General features: G+C 39.1%; 1 protein-coding gene across 1 annotated transcript in view; it reads right to left on the reverse strand.

The window, feature by feature from the left end:
- Positions 1-1762: 1762 nt before the first annotated feature.
- The window catches only part of ttll12 (tubulin tyrosine ligase-like family, member 12), a 38891-nt gene continuing 25440 nt past the window's right edge, over positions 1763-15213 (reverse strand). The window contains exons 10-14 of the mRNA XM_034863727.1: positions 8550-8701; positions 6929-7010; positions 5460-5528; positions 4869-5007; positions 1763-2201 (exon numbers count right to left, since the gene is read on the reverse strand). Of these exons, the coding sequence (XP_034719618.1) occupies positions 2050-2201; positions 4869-5007; positions 5460-5528; positions 6929-7010; positions 8550-8701 (594 nt within the window). The 3' untranslated portion in view covers positions 1763-2049. The remainder of the gene's footprint in view (positions 2202-4868; positions 5008-5459; positions 5529-6928; positions 7011-8549; positions 8702-15213) is intronic.

A 15213-nucleotide genomic window follows, 5' to 3' on the forward strand; every position in this document is an offset into this window, starting at 1 on the left:
ATAAAGAGACTTATCACATCAAATTTGGATATTATAATTGTGTGTGTGTATATGTTGTAACTGTGGGATCTGTACCCCAAACCACCTTAGACGCTTGCTGATCATTGAAAGACCATCTGAACCACACCATAATACATTATGTCAAGACTGATTCAATAAAACACGATCATCAGAGTCCTGTACACAAGGATTTCATATTCCTCAAAATTAAAAGTTTGGCCTTTTAACAGGCAGCATCTGTGTTGCTCTCAAAAGATAATTTGCTGTAAATGATGATTCCTGAATATTTATATTCATACTGTCTCAACATTCATGTTCTGAATAACAGTTTGTGAAACATCAATAATCATTTCCTTTGTCTTGGAAACGTTGATAGACAGATAAACGTTTTCACACCAAGCAATGAATTCATCAACTAAAGGGCCATGGTTCAAAAGGCTCACTATAACAGTGTCATCTGCTAAATTCACACAGCGCCTATTCTCATACTTCCTCCTACAGGCATTTGTGTATACAATAAAAAGCAAATGTGAAAGAACACAGCCCTGTGGAGACCCTGTGGAAGAAAGGGCTTCTGAGGATAAGATACCATTAACCCTTAACACACTATGACCTATTGGACAGAAAATCCAGTATCCATCCAATTAATTTAGGATTCAATGAAAGAGAGCCTGTAGTTTCTTAGCCAACAAGTAGGGCTGAATGGTATTGAACGCTGAAGAGAAGTCGATAAAAAGGAGCCTAGCGTGAGTTTTTGAGGATTCCAAATGTTGGTAAAGGGAATTTAACACAGTAAGCTTTGCATCCTCAACACCTCTTCTAGCCCAATAAGAACACTGGAAAGGGTCTCCCCATCTGCTTCAGGAACTCCTGCCTAACCAATCTCTCAAAGGTCTGTATCACCAATGAGGTAAGAGCTAGTAATTTAACACTCTGGGGATCTAACACCAGGAATGATTGTAGAATGTTTCCAAATCTTTCACACTGTTTGCATGTGGAGGGATTGAGTGAAACTCACTTTGAAGATCTAATTAATTTGTAAAATGTCTAAAACTAATCTGTTTGAAATGTTCCTTAGTATCTGTTCTGACTGCACCTTATTCTCTACCGCACTTTACCGCATTTTACTTTAAATACGGATAGTTATACTTTTATAACTCAACTTTTCCAACTTTTTTTTTTAATTGTTTCTGTGCTGTATTCTTTTAAGCTGTGAACTTTGCACGGAATTTTGTAAAGATTTATCTGAGTGAACCAACCTTGAACCACTTCTCCTTTCCTCTATCTTTCTACTCTCACATCATCTAATTTAATGTAGCGATTGTTAGGAATTATAAATATATTCTTGTGTCTCGTTAAACCTTTAGAACCTTGTGAACTGAACCATGCTTCGTGTTGCTTTATTACAATCATGCATTTTATGTATATAGCACATTTTTCCGACACTTTATAGAGTTAAAAAACAACCTTCTGATCATTACTTATTCTAGAGCTGCTTGCTTGCACTTTATTTTTTGCAACTCAGCATGTTATATGTTTTTGACTGAAAGCCTTTTCTTCCTTAGATTACAGCAACACTATGCACTCCTGTGTCCGGCTGGAGAAATTGGAATTTCCTCAGATAAGTGACACGTGATGTGACAAGGACGGAAGAAAAGGAATAACTAGGAAGGTTGGAGGTCAACAGAGGTGGGAGGTAATGTACACTTAACCTTCACAGCACCAATTTGTTTTTGTTGCAGAATCATTTCTGATACGATTACAGTTTATCCAAAAAGATTTTTTTTATTGTTTATCATTTGCACAGAAATGTGTTGGTTATAATCATTGGGTTCATAACACCAGCAGTTTTGAGAACAATCCGTTTTAAAATAAAAAAAGCAATGATTTATATTGATAAGGAACTGAGCTACAGAGGCGAACATGTTTCATAAGCCCTTAAAATCAATTGGAAAGTTAAGACAGTAATCAGTTACAGAGAGAGTGTAAAAGAAAAAGTACGGATGAAAAAAAAACAAAACAGAACTGCAAACAGTGATGTTGAGTTGATCATACAATTTGTGTGACTGGACATTGCTCTGGCTCATCCAGGAACAGTGTCTGGAACATATGGTTGTAGAAGGAAGGGTGGTAGAGGCAGGCCCTAGCACAGTCTGGGCTGAAGTTCAACTCGAGGATCTGAGGCTGCATCACTCGCTCACCTGACCCAGGATCAGAACACACACACACAATAAATTAACAATGATTAGAATTCACAGAACTGATATCCGGAAATGGATGGAGGAGACTTCACAGATGACCCATTTAGATGTCTTCAGATTAGACGCACCGCCCTGCATCTCTATTCACAAGCTGGGATTCTGTACAGCAATTCCCACGCTTGACAGACACACACACACACAGCTGAGCCAAGCTGTGGAGATTTGGACTGGGAACAATACAAAGAGGCTCACCAACGGTCTCTGGGGCAGATAAACTCACGTTAGTCTCGTTACTGTAACTAAGTAGGCTACAACAAAAAGTAAATACTTATCAACGCATTCACCTGTATAGACAGGCATAACCGTGTAGAAAGCAATATTTCACTCTGCTCTGTCTTCTCAGTCCACTGGGCACACACATGTCTGTGTTTGTTTATCTGACGAGCAGGTGGCAGTCTTGGCCACAGTGTAGGAATGTGTGTGAATGTGTGAAAAAAATTACTCAAAGCGTTTTACATGGTACAGGAGTACCATGTAAAAACGCTTTGAGTTGTCATTAAGACTAGACAAGTTAAATACAGTCCGGTTACTTAGTTTGCTGGGAATCTTGAAATTTTGACAAATTCTTATAAACTTAACGGCTGGGTAAATGAACCAGTGGTAAATCTATGGATGCATTAAAAGACCAAAACAGCATAGCATGTGGCTACTTAATATGCATCTGAATGACGCAATTTTATGGTCACCTTCTTCATTCTTGATGATGATGCTGGTTGTATTATTTTGCAACAGCAAATGAGGCAAACATGACAAATTCATAACCTACTTATCAGTCCATTCATCATTAAAGCCAGGCTTTTCCACGGCATCTTTTTGCTTCCCCCACTTTGACAGTGACATTTTACCTGACAACGGCAATTTCTTCTGCAAGCATTTTCCACCAATCAGGACGCTGCATACTACAACCATGTTTCAGTAATCACAGACTTTAACCATCACTCCTCGGTAAACTGCCTCCTGGTCTGAGTTCTTTTTCTAGTTAAAGAATCAGTTTTGATTATGGAGTTTCCAAGTTTTTTTAGGAGTTTGCTCACACTAATACATGTAAAAATATAGCATTAAATCAGCTAGAAAGTGAACATTTCTAAATGAAGTGAATGGGAAAGGGAGAGTTCAGTTTTTCTGGAGAGGATTGTAGCATGAAATGTCATGTGTGACATGTGTAATGTTGTTATTACATGTGTATATATTTGTATGGATGTTTATACATTTGCATAGATGTTTCTTTAATTAAAAGTTTTGGATTTATCACCCCTTGATTTTATTCCCCCACCTTGTTTTAAAATTTAAAAAAAACTTTAACAAATGAACTTTTACTTAAAGTACATTTTATTTATTAGTAATTATTACTTTTAGTTGAGTACTTTTTAGATAGGTATTTTTACTTGCACTTGAGTAATATTTTATCAAAGTATTGGTGTTTTTACTTGAGACAACCATATTTCCCCAAATCGTACATGTTCAGACTTGTTGCACCCTTTGTTGTGGTATGCACTGAAAAGGCCAATCGGTTCCTAATGAATGGGCAGCCTTTCCATATCCAGTCCACATTATCCAAGAATAATCTAACCACAAAACCCCTCACCTTATCCCACCCTTTGTTAGACCTAACCATTAAAAAGAAAGTTGCCAGTCATAGAACTAGCTTGAGTGCTTTTGGGTATGGATTCATATTATATAAGAATGACACTCTGTACCCAGAGAACCAAAAAAAGAAACTCAAACAGGAGGACAATAATCCCGAGCCCCAAAGGAGTTCAGAGCCTTCCGAACTGGTGAATGAGACAGTTTTCGGGTCAACATTGGTCAACATTTAATTTTATTGTGCTTTCTTTTGGAATTTTTTTATTTAATTTTTTAATCTGTTTATTGATCCCCAATGGGGAAATTACAAGTCACACTCTGTGTCCAAACTTTGTTAGTTATCACACACAGTCCTGAACCACACACACACACACACACACACACACACACACAGGATCTATACATGTACTAATGGAGAGATGTCAGAGTGAGTGGGCTGCCAGCTGAACCAGCACCCTGAGCGAATACGGTGCTTTGCTCAAGAGCACCTGGCAGTCCAGTTGCAGGGACTTGAACCAGTGACCCTCCGGTTCCCAACCCAACTCCCTACGGATTGAGCTACTGCCACCCCCAAGAAAGGAAGGATGGCTGCCAAAAATTAACCAGCCCTTTCCGATTTACTCGCCAACGGAAAATTGAACTGCATTTGGAGACTGGCGAGCGTTAATTTCTTACTCTGAGTAATGGCCTCTGAAACATTTTGGGTTCAGGTTCCAAGTAATGCCACTGTAGATGCTTCTTCACCATGCTGATGAAATAAGCTCAGGATGAAATATACTCAATCTTTTCATTCATTTTGCTTGAAAGGGCTGCAGGAGAAAAAACTACACAGAGAAGTTGAGCAGAATTCATCTTCTGGACAAAATCAATTGTGTTACCCGTGATCAGACTTAGACGTCCGGTGAACCTCAAGTTAAAAAACACTATGAGGGGGAAAAAAAATAAATGTTTCTTGCAACAACCTCCAGCACAAAGATCAGTCTCACCATCTCCCTTTCTTTCTATCAAAGAACAAATGCTCACCATTTTGCCCAGTGCTCCACTTCAGCATGAGGTCTACGGCATAGATGGCTCGGGATGATGGGTAGGAACTTATACCATAAGGAGCCGGCCGAGACGAGGCTGCCTGGAAGAGCTCCTTGAACGCGCAAAATATCTCTGGCTGTGAGAGGTAGTCGAAGGAAGGAAAGGGTTAGGAAAGTGCACAAAACAAAAACAACAGTATCAATACATGTTGGGACATACAAATCCTTGTTACTGCATTATTGAGGGACTTTTGATTGCGGCAAAAACATTTCATTAGGAACTAAAATAAAGACAGGTATTGTACTACTCACACCCACTCTGATTACCATGACAGAAGTGAAAAGACAACAGAAGAAAAGGACGTAATTAAAAAAAAGACCTGAACATGAGAAAATACCAGAAATAAGCTCTTTGAAACAACATAACCTGGGCTTGACATTGTGTGAATTGGGACACGCTGGATGGTAAGCAGCCTGATGTACAACAGAACTGCTCATCTCGACACAGAAAGACAATACAAGCTCAGTTTGTAATGAGTTAAAGGCAGCTATTAGATCCTTATTCACAGGACCAAGAGTTGACACTTACTTCTACCTCCTTCCATGGATACTGTGGGTACTGCTTCTCAAACGTGGGGATGAACTCATCGTAGTGCACCTAGAGACAGAGATTCAAATTTTTTATACCTACTTCTAACAACTGCACCTTCATGAAAACCGTATGTATTTATGTGGTACTTATTTTGTTTGTGCTAAAGTAAGAGTCTCTCTACATCTGAGTGTTACACTCCCAACTGCAACCATTCGGACCAGCCGTGGAATGTATGTCTGAATGCAGACTCGTTACCATCCCAGATGATGGCAATGACTGATTATGCAGCAGACAGGTCTCCTGAGTTGCAGTCGTTGGTGTAAAGGGAGAAGAGCTTTGGGGAGGACACACATCCCTGGGGGCCGCCAGTAGGATGGTCCGCATGTGCTCTCTGTATTTTGAGATTTCTTTGCTGTGGTTTGCTCCGTTTATGTCACCAAGAACAGTGAGCAGTCTGGATGTTTTCTGTTGACATTAGTAATCAGCCAGGTGCTGTAACACTCACTGAAGGCTGTAAACACCCACCAGAGCAAAGGAGGAAAACTCCCGCGGTGGAAAAAAGGTTTGCACTTAACGAAAGGTTTCTAGATGAGGACGGCATGATTTTACATTTCTCTGATCCTTCTCCTGATTGGTTCTGTGGCACATAGAATATTTTGAGGTGATTTACTGTCGTGGTTTGCACTTCAGGGCCCCCATAAGAGAAGCAATGGAGGCAATGTTATTAAAGAATTCCCCTTTTTCTTGCTCTACCACATACTCAACCATCAGAAAGCAAGCAAAACAGTTTCTTAAAACAAACCTGCAACCCAGATTACATTTTATACCACATTATAAATTTGCTTGTGTTTTAACAACTGTGATTGCTTACTGTACGTACACACCGCCGCTGACTTAAGCTGCAGAAGAAGCTCAGACTGCCTTGTCAAGGACGATTGTCAAAAATTACGGAAAAGCTTTTGACGCGTTGGCCGCTCTGACGTGGCTGCGTCCTCTGTTTGATCATGTTCCACACACGATTGAAGAAAAAGCACAAGCAGCCACTGCAAGGCCAATACATTTACGCTAGAAACCTTGTATAACTTACATATACTATAACGACAGAATTTTTATTGTTTGTTGGTTGCAGCGGTGTCTGTTAGCAGTTAGCTCGCTTGTTAGTCACTGAACAGGCCGAGTGGGCAATCACCAGACTCTAACCGCTGTTGATCTGTGCAGGCGGGCTGTTTAGAGACAGCAGGTGCTGTCAGTTTTAGAGCCCTAAAACCCTGCTGTTTTCAAAGTTAGTTACACATTTATTGGCAAATCATTGGGTGCCCAGCAAGGTTTTTAGTTTCATGATCAATTTGGTCCATTGATAGAAAAAGACCCCAGGGACCAGCCCATGTTCTTCTGACCAGAGACATGACCAATACAAGATGAGCTACAATGACATGACAGGAAAAAACAGCAATAAAAAAGGGTACCTGCTTAAGCTCCACACCATCTGCATAGTTCATGACGGTGAAGTGCTTTTGGTAATCATCAAAATGGTCCAAGGAGAAAGGTCTAGATGGAAGAAGAAACAGGTCCAGACATGAGAAAAAGTTAAATCTCTAAATAAAGATAAATACTTTATCACTACCACTGAAACTAAACTCAAACATTTCTGAGATGTTTCAACATCTGTATTGTTCAGAGAGACTACTGTCATGGATTTAACGACTGCATGTTGCTAGGTTAGTTAGCCCACCCCTTTGTTCCAGATTAAAATACCTCGCTACTTTTTGGATGGATTACCATTGCATTTAGCACAGATGTTCATGGCTCAGCGGTTTAATCCCAGGCTAATCTGGCCACAGTCCTCCTAAGCAAGACGCTGAACCTAAAGTAGCTCCCCGGATGCTAACTTAGTTTTACAGTAGAAAAATAAATCCTTAGTTGGTCTCTTATCAGCAATGGCAGATCTGGCTCCTTCAGAAGACCTGTATGCGCCGGTACAACAGTGCATCGGATTGATTACCTCACTACGCTCTACCTCTGCCTGGCTTTGACTCGGGAAAAAACACTGCAGAGTAGGAGTATAGCATACATATGTCAAGAACGTATAAATTAAATGAACTGGAGTCCGATTTAATACAGCAACACTGTTGACCACGTCAGTGATTTCTTTCTATTCCACATTCTTCCTGTAGCCTAATACCAGTTTTTAGGCTGCCAAATAGGACACAGGTTACTGCAAATTAAACTGAGGTGTCAGGGTTTCAATCTCCACCTCTGAAAAGTGGCGCTTCTTAGCCGGATTACGTCTGGCCATGTCTTAAATAGTAGGGACGAGGCCTTTAAATAGAGGCGTGATATTGAAATTACGATCGTTTCAAGCCGCTGCATTTATCAATGTACGACCAGTCTTACGCTCTGATTGGTGGGATACGAAAGTTTATGAATCACACATGAAGCCTGAAGATCTTGAGTGGGGTCTGAAACAAAACCAAAATAAAACTGCTGAGGATCACCGTTAAACACATTGGTTTTGTGTACATGGATGTATAACAAAATTGTTTCAATCTGAATACCAAAATCACGATCATTTATTTAATCTCTTTTTGAAAGATGTTGCAATTGTTAAATTTAAACAGTGAAACAAATCAACAGTTCAATCACCTAGAACTGTGAAATTTCCCCTAAATACGTTACCCGTTTATAGTTTTGTTTTCATTCAGAACACAAGTAGAAACAGTGTTTACATTCAAAGCGTAACGTGCAAATTAATCGTTTGGCTCTGTTTTTGTGATAATTAGAAGCCGAAATTGCAATTAAATTTCGATTATTTACACAGCCCTAGTTTGAAACCCTCGTAAATTAAATTCATTCATCTAGGCCAAATCAATGGGGGAAGCATCTTTGTATGATCCCTAAGAAAATATCTAAGTTATAGTTACTACATATACTGTATAGTAATATACTATTAGTTATCTTTTTTTTTCAAAAAATTTGAGATTCAGCCAGATTGAAAGATTACAAAAGGGATTTGTTGAAGTTAACAAAAATTCAATTGAGTAGAACATCACAACACACTGCTGTTAATGTATGTATGTATGTGTGTACCTATTAGCAAACCGCAACCAGAAGACGTCGTAGGCATAGAGACGCAGGGGCTGCACAGAGCGCAACATCAGCATGTATCGAATGTCAAACTTCACCATTCCCACCTCCTCTCTGTTGAACAGCACTGGATCTTCAAGGTACTTACACACAACCTGGAAAAAAAGACCAAATGCACAAAGTAAGAGGTAACAAACCTCACAAATGATTGACTTGTCTTGAGCAAAGTTTTAAGTGTCTTTTAAAAAAATAATCAAGCTTGTGCATTGTAGAAATTCAGTTCTGTTTAGGCAACGCAAGGCCAAGTAGGCTACTTTGTTGTTTTTCATAATCTGAGATAGTTTTGAAGTTTTGTTTTGGACACTGTGACAAACACATATTCTGTACTTGATATGGAGGCACTGATGGTTTGTCTAATTTCTTGAATTTTGTCTCTGAAGAAAATGGCAAATTCATTGCAGGCCTCGACGGAGAAAAGTCCAAATGCTGATATCGGAAATTATCTCTGGAAATGATGAAACTTCACAGAGAAGAATCCTAAGGTTTCTAATGCAGCTTTATTCAAATAGGAAACAAGTTTCTCTCAGAAGATTAGAAATGACCCACTCATATGCGCTTCAGGGGCCCCACATTTGGAAACCCACTTTCATGAGATCACAGTAAGGTTCATGTTCACAGCAATTATACTCAGGTGTCATGGTAGGCCCCATGGTAAAGAGAATACAGCCTAGGCTGTCTGTTGTGTCACTCAAATATGTAATTTGGTTGATGGGCAACATGTGTTTGTTAAGTGCTAATGGTCTCATGTCCTATAACTGTCCCAGGACAGTATGTTCGTATGTTAGCCAGTTGTCACCGCTATGAGGGTCTAAGGTCAAAGATCATTCTCTGCTGAGAGCACACACACGCGCACACGCGCACACACACGCGCACGCGCACACACACACACACACACACACACACACACACACACACACACACACACACACACACACACACACACACACACACACACACACACACACACACACACACACACACACACACACACACACACACACACACACACACACACACACACACACACACACACACACACCGTATTTTGTGTTTGACCCTAGTCCCCATGTATCGTTTTCCAAAAACATGTGTACCTCTCAATCCTAACTACACTATCCTAACTGTTGGGTGTTAGTAGTTTTTTTCCCCCAAAAGGTATCTCACAGCTTCATACCTACAGTTATCTTGACATTATTCATCTTTCCAAAGCCAATGACAATTCCAGAAGCAAAAGGTTACGGCTCCAGTAACATACAATAAGGCAGAAAAAACAGGGCAGTTCACGTTGCATTGACATGTTTAACTTGAGATTTTAACACGGAATTTCTTCATACTCATCTACAGGAAGTGGAGAAAAATAATGGAGAACAAATCTTTGGGGTTCAGATCTGAATTAACTCTTGGCCCATTTGTTATTCCACCTGGAGGAAAGTATCCCATATTTTTTCTTGGTATTGCAATTTATATTTTTTGCAACCTGATTTTGACTTTGATCATTCTGAAAAGGAACCTTCACAAACCCATGGATTTCATCCTGTTTAGCCTTCCCCTCTCATAATTTGATAGGCATAACTGCAATGCTACCAACGATTATTTCAGAAATTGTTATAGAAACAAATTAAGTCTACTATCCTCTCTCTGTGTCTTGCTCCACATGTTTGGCCTTGGAATTTGGTTTATACTTTGAGCAATTCTTTTGACTGTTATGCTGACATTATTTATTTTGACATTACGCTACAGCTAGAGTTATGACCCCCAGATTTGTTATTTGCATTATCTCTCCAGTTTGGGGTCTTAATTATATCATTGTTCTCTTTACAGACAAGGCTTCCCAGGTGCAATTCTCTGATTATGAATGTATTCTGTGATAACCCATCTCTACTGAATCTCACATGTGAAAACACAAAAGTCAGTAATATCATAGGATTATTTAACACTGCTGTAAGGCAAGCTGAAAGTGTGTCTATTCAGGATTTTCCTACGTGAAAATTCTGATCACGTGTGGTTACAAGGAAGTCTAAAGCAAAGATGAAAGTTGCTTATTTTAATCAAATTTGAAATTGTGGGAACTTTCACAGTTTTATTCTGCCTGTATGTCGGGACAAGATGAACCACACAGTGATCAGAGAGTCCCAAAGCTACACGCGGGACAGGGCAATAGGCATCCTTTAATGTGGTGGTGGGACACTTACTATGCTGTCAATACTTTGGAAGTTCATGGCTGAGGTTTGCTCTGTTGAAGTCCCCAAGAACAATGAGCAGGGAGACAGGATGTTAGTTATCTGGTCTGCCGGGTACAGCAACGCCTCAATAACACAGGCCTTAAGTGGAATGTAGACGGCGACCAGAATGAACGAGGAAAACTCCCGCGCTTAAACAAGTTGAAAGTCCAATATTTAAGAGCTCCTCTTTGGTATATGTTAACAGAGAGTGATGGCAGCCAACAGTTTAGAAAGAAAAGCACAATGATGCGTAATCCAGAGGGAGCCGTCTGCGGTGCCATCTTGAAAGAATTATTATTCAACATTATTCATAGCCACGGTAACCCACGTCACCAAGGCTAAGAGGGCGTTTTTGTTTTTATATCCTGGAATCACACTTTAATAACCTAACCAAATAATATAGAAGATGTGCTGATATTTGCTGTGTGAAACATCAATAAAACATGAATATCCTGAAAGACATTTCAGGTCGTTCCGTTATTAATAAAAACAAAGAATTAAAATCAGCACCATTAACAATACAAAATACATTTGAATTTAATAGTATCTATAATAAGCTCAGTTACATAAAAACTAAATATAATCAAGTTGGATTGTTTTATACACAATAAGAATTATTGGCCTATTTACTACTTTGATATTTAATTGTGCTTGCATTTCTGCCTTCTCACATACCTCTTATTACAACTAAAGAGCTTAAAGAATGACTTGATTCAACTAAATTAAAAAAAAACTAATAGCAGTAGTAGTAATAGTAGTATATTATTATCTATAAAGGTAAACATTTTCAATTGGTAAATTAAGATAAGGCATATCCCCACTAGTTGCTGCTGCATAACACTGATGCTTTTGAAATTGAGATTTAAGGAATGTGGTAATCTGTCTGTATGTCTGTCTGTTTCTGCATGTGTTGTTTTGTCTCCCTCCCTCACGTTTTTCCTCTCTGGGACACGTCCCTATGTCCCGAATGTGTTGTTTGTAACGGTTTGTAAATGTTGTGTTTACATTGTTTTTTCTGAATATAAAAAAATACAAATAAAATGTTATCACAAAAATGTACAAAACATTTAGAAACAACTTAACAAAATTAACTTAAATAATTAATTAAAGAAGCAACAATGAAGTGGTACTACCTGCCAGATTGCAATAATAGGAAAGGACATAATGCTAAAACACGCATATAAGTCACATTTGAGCTCATTCAAACAAGACTATGATACATATTAAACCCTTGTTGATACACAGCAACTGTACTTCTGGCAAACCTAAATAGAACTGATGTACTAAGAGTGTAGATTAGTATATTTATACATATGTATAGCCAGGGGACAGGAAGTTAAAATGGGAACAGTATCCAATATGTTATGTTGCAGAGATAAGAATCAATGAGATTTGATGCATCAATGGATATCACTTATTTCAATATGTGCTTGTTAATACAAATAATTCTAATTATTTTATAAAAATTCTAATTTATTTTATTTTATATGTTATGTGCTACAGCCAGTCCAAAGATAGCATGGCAACTGTAGATGCATGAGACCCATCGACAGAACTTGAACCTCACTGAAGTCCCCGGTGCGGAAATATTTTGAATTTCCAGTGAGTGGTATGTTAACAAGCCACAGTTTACAAGCTTTGCTATGTGCGTGTATCATATTTTTCCACTGGTAGCATGAATAACATGGCCAATCATCTCCGCAGGCACCACAAAAACATGCATTTATCTATTAAACCAACAACTGTAACCTGTTCATTTGGAATTAAACTGCAGTTACAAAAGAGAAACTAGATGGCAAGTTATTTTTGCTTAAGCTTTCAACTGACTGAAGATATAATTGTTACATTATGTTGTTAATGATTTAAATTTGACAATGTGGTGTGGTAGATTGCGACGAAGTCCAGTCTAAAAATGGCAACCTTTGCTTTAAAAGAAAAAAAACTGATTTGAAGAATTGTGACACCCCTATACAGAACACATTTCTCAGAATGTTTCTTCTCTAGAATATCATTAATTTACAGTCATTATGGTCATTGATTGGTTTCAAAGCAATGCCCTTTTTAAGGGGTAGATGCTGTCAAGTGAGTGAGCGCAGGCGACCTGGACTGTGCAGTCCCAAGGGACAGTGTGGCTCACGGGTTAAACTGGGACCTTTCAATGGTGCATTGTGACTGTCTGCGGCTGTGGAGTATTTTCCAAAGCTCATTAACATTATGAGTAACTGAGGAAATTGTCGAGAAATATAAAGAAAAGACAAATGGATAACACGTTAGGGCATGTTCAGCTTGTTGGGTAATCAGAATTGGGCATAACTAAATCATGAATATGAATCATTGGAAGGAATAACATTGGAATTAAAGACATTATGAGGACTTTGGATAGAGTTTCAGAATTCTAATGGCTTCCACAGCTGAGTGCACAAGAAGGGAGCGATGTTGCCCCTGCCAGGGCAACACGCTCTTCTCCCATCTCTGCAAGAAAGAAGACTGCCAAATTCATCCAAGCTCAACTATCACATTCAGGTTTCACCCTTCAACAGTTTAATCAGTTATTAGGAATTGAGCAGTATAGATGATATGGGTTATATTTTAATCACTATAAGCGAGTTAGAATTTTTATTTAATTAAAATATCAAGTTTTATCCAGTATCACATAATCAATTCCTTACTCGTATTTAAATCCTATTAATCTGTCAATTTTAATCTTAATCATTAAGTTGTACGCTTGCTCAATTTTGGAATAAAGTATATAATTAGATTAGATAATACTTCATTCATCCCACAGTGGAGAAATTTCCTTGTTATAGCAGCAGCAGTTTTCTACAGTAAAAGCAAAAAAAAAGCAAAAACAAACAAACAAGTAAAACACACAAACAGGCTGTTAGAGAGTTCGTTATGATTAACGCTGCTAGCTTGTGTGGTGGAAGTTCAAATATAGTCTGAATGCGTTTTCATTTGAGTAATGAGGTCTTTTTTTTTTTTCTTAACCGCTACTTTACTAAATAGGGTTATAACCTCCGCAAAACAGGAACAAAAGGTCTGAGTTCTGATGTGTGTGGTCGGACCAAGGCTGTGTTCTTCAGAGGTATTCTGAATGTATCCAACTGCCTATGTTATCACACTCCAGACACAACTGTTGCCGCTCCCACGTTGTAAATCTTTCATTGTAACTTGCTTCACTCGCGCAATAAAAAAAGACTGCACCGAGGGACGAAAGTTGAAGTTGCTCAGAGATTGTCAGAGGTGACATTCAGAGGCTTCCCTTGCAGCAAGAAAATGTTATCATGTATCCCGTCTTATTTTAAGTACTGGAAAGAAATTCTTGGTTGACAAACTTGTGGGTAACTACCAGAATTACCCGACACAGGCAAACAACTGACATCGAGCTGATTGTATAGACTGAATTTAAAGTGGCGTCAAATAAAAGGTATTGTAAAGTACGGTTGCCATAGTACATTAAACAATATTGCAGTGTAAGTAAGTGACATTAAAATTAAATTGAATATGCAATTAAAATATAGCAAAGGTAGCTAACCATAATATAAATTATATTTACCTGTGACCATAAATAATATTGAAAATGTAAGTATTTTTCATGGAAAAATATATTATAGATAATAAAGATATACAGAGAGCTTGTGGAGTAAATAAAAATCAGGAACAGAAACTACAACACTGTGGTAACTCTCCTTCTTACACCGTGGGTGTATCAGTCTGCTGCTGGAGGAGCTGTTCAGGGACCCCACAGTGTCATGTATGGGGTGAGAGGTGTTGTCCTGTGTGTTGATGGATGTCAGCTTAGCTAAGATCCTCCTCTCCCCTACTTTCTCTATGGGGTCCAGAGGACAGTCCAGGACAGAGCTCGCTCTCCTGATCAGTCTATTGACTCTGCTCCTGTACCGGTCTGAGCTGCCCCCCCTCAAGCAGACCAGAGCATACAGGTTGGCAGAGGCCACCACAGAGTCATAAAAAGCCCTGAGGAGAATCCTGCACACTCCAAAGGACCTGAGTCTCCTCAGTAGATGGAGGCAACTCTGGCCCTTCTTGTAGATGGGTGTTATCAGTCCAGTTTAGTTTATTGTTTAGGGGAGAAGTAGGATGTTTTCCTCCTAAAGTAGACAATCATCTCCTTTGTCTTGCTTTGTCTCACAGTGCTCCCGCTTTCTTCTAGGTGTAGCAGCGATCACTGCATCATCTGCCCCAATCCCAGGCTGGTCAGCAAACTGCAGGTGGTCCAGCTGTGTGCCCACCAGCGGTCAAAGGTGACGTGGGATGATCAACTCAATGGTCTTCATCAGGTGAGAAGTCAAGGCAACAGGCCTGAAGTGGTTTGGCTCCTTGGGGAACGGTGACTTCGGTATCGGGACCACACAGGAGGTCTTCCA

Source organism: Etheostoma cragini, chromosome 23, assembly GCF_013103735.1.
Source record: "Etheostoma cragini isolate CJK2018 chromosome 23, CSU_Ecrag_1.0, whole genome shotgun sequence".
Lineage (NCBI taxonomy): Eukaryota > Metazoa > Chordata > Actinopteri > Perciformes > Percidae > Etheostoma > Etheostoma cragini.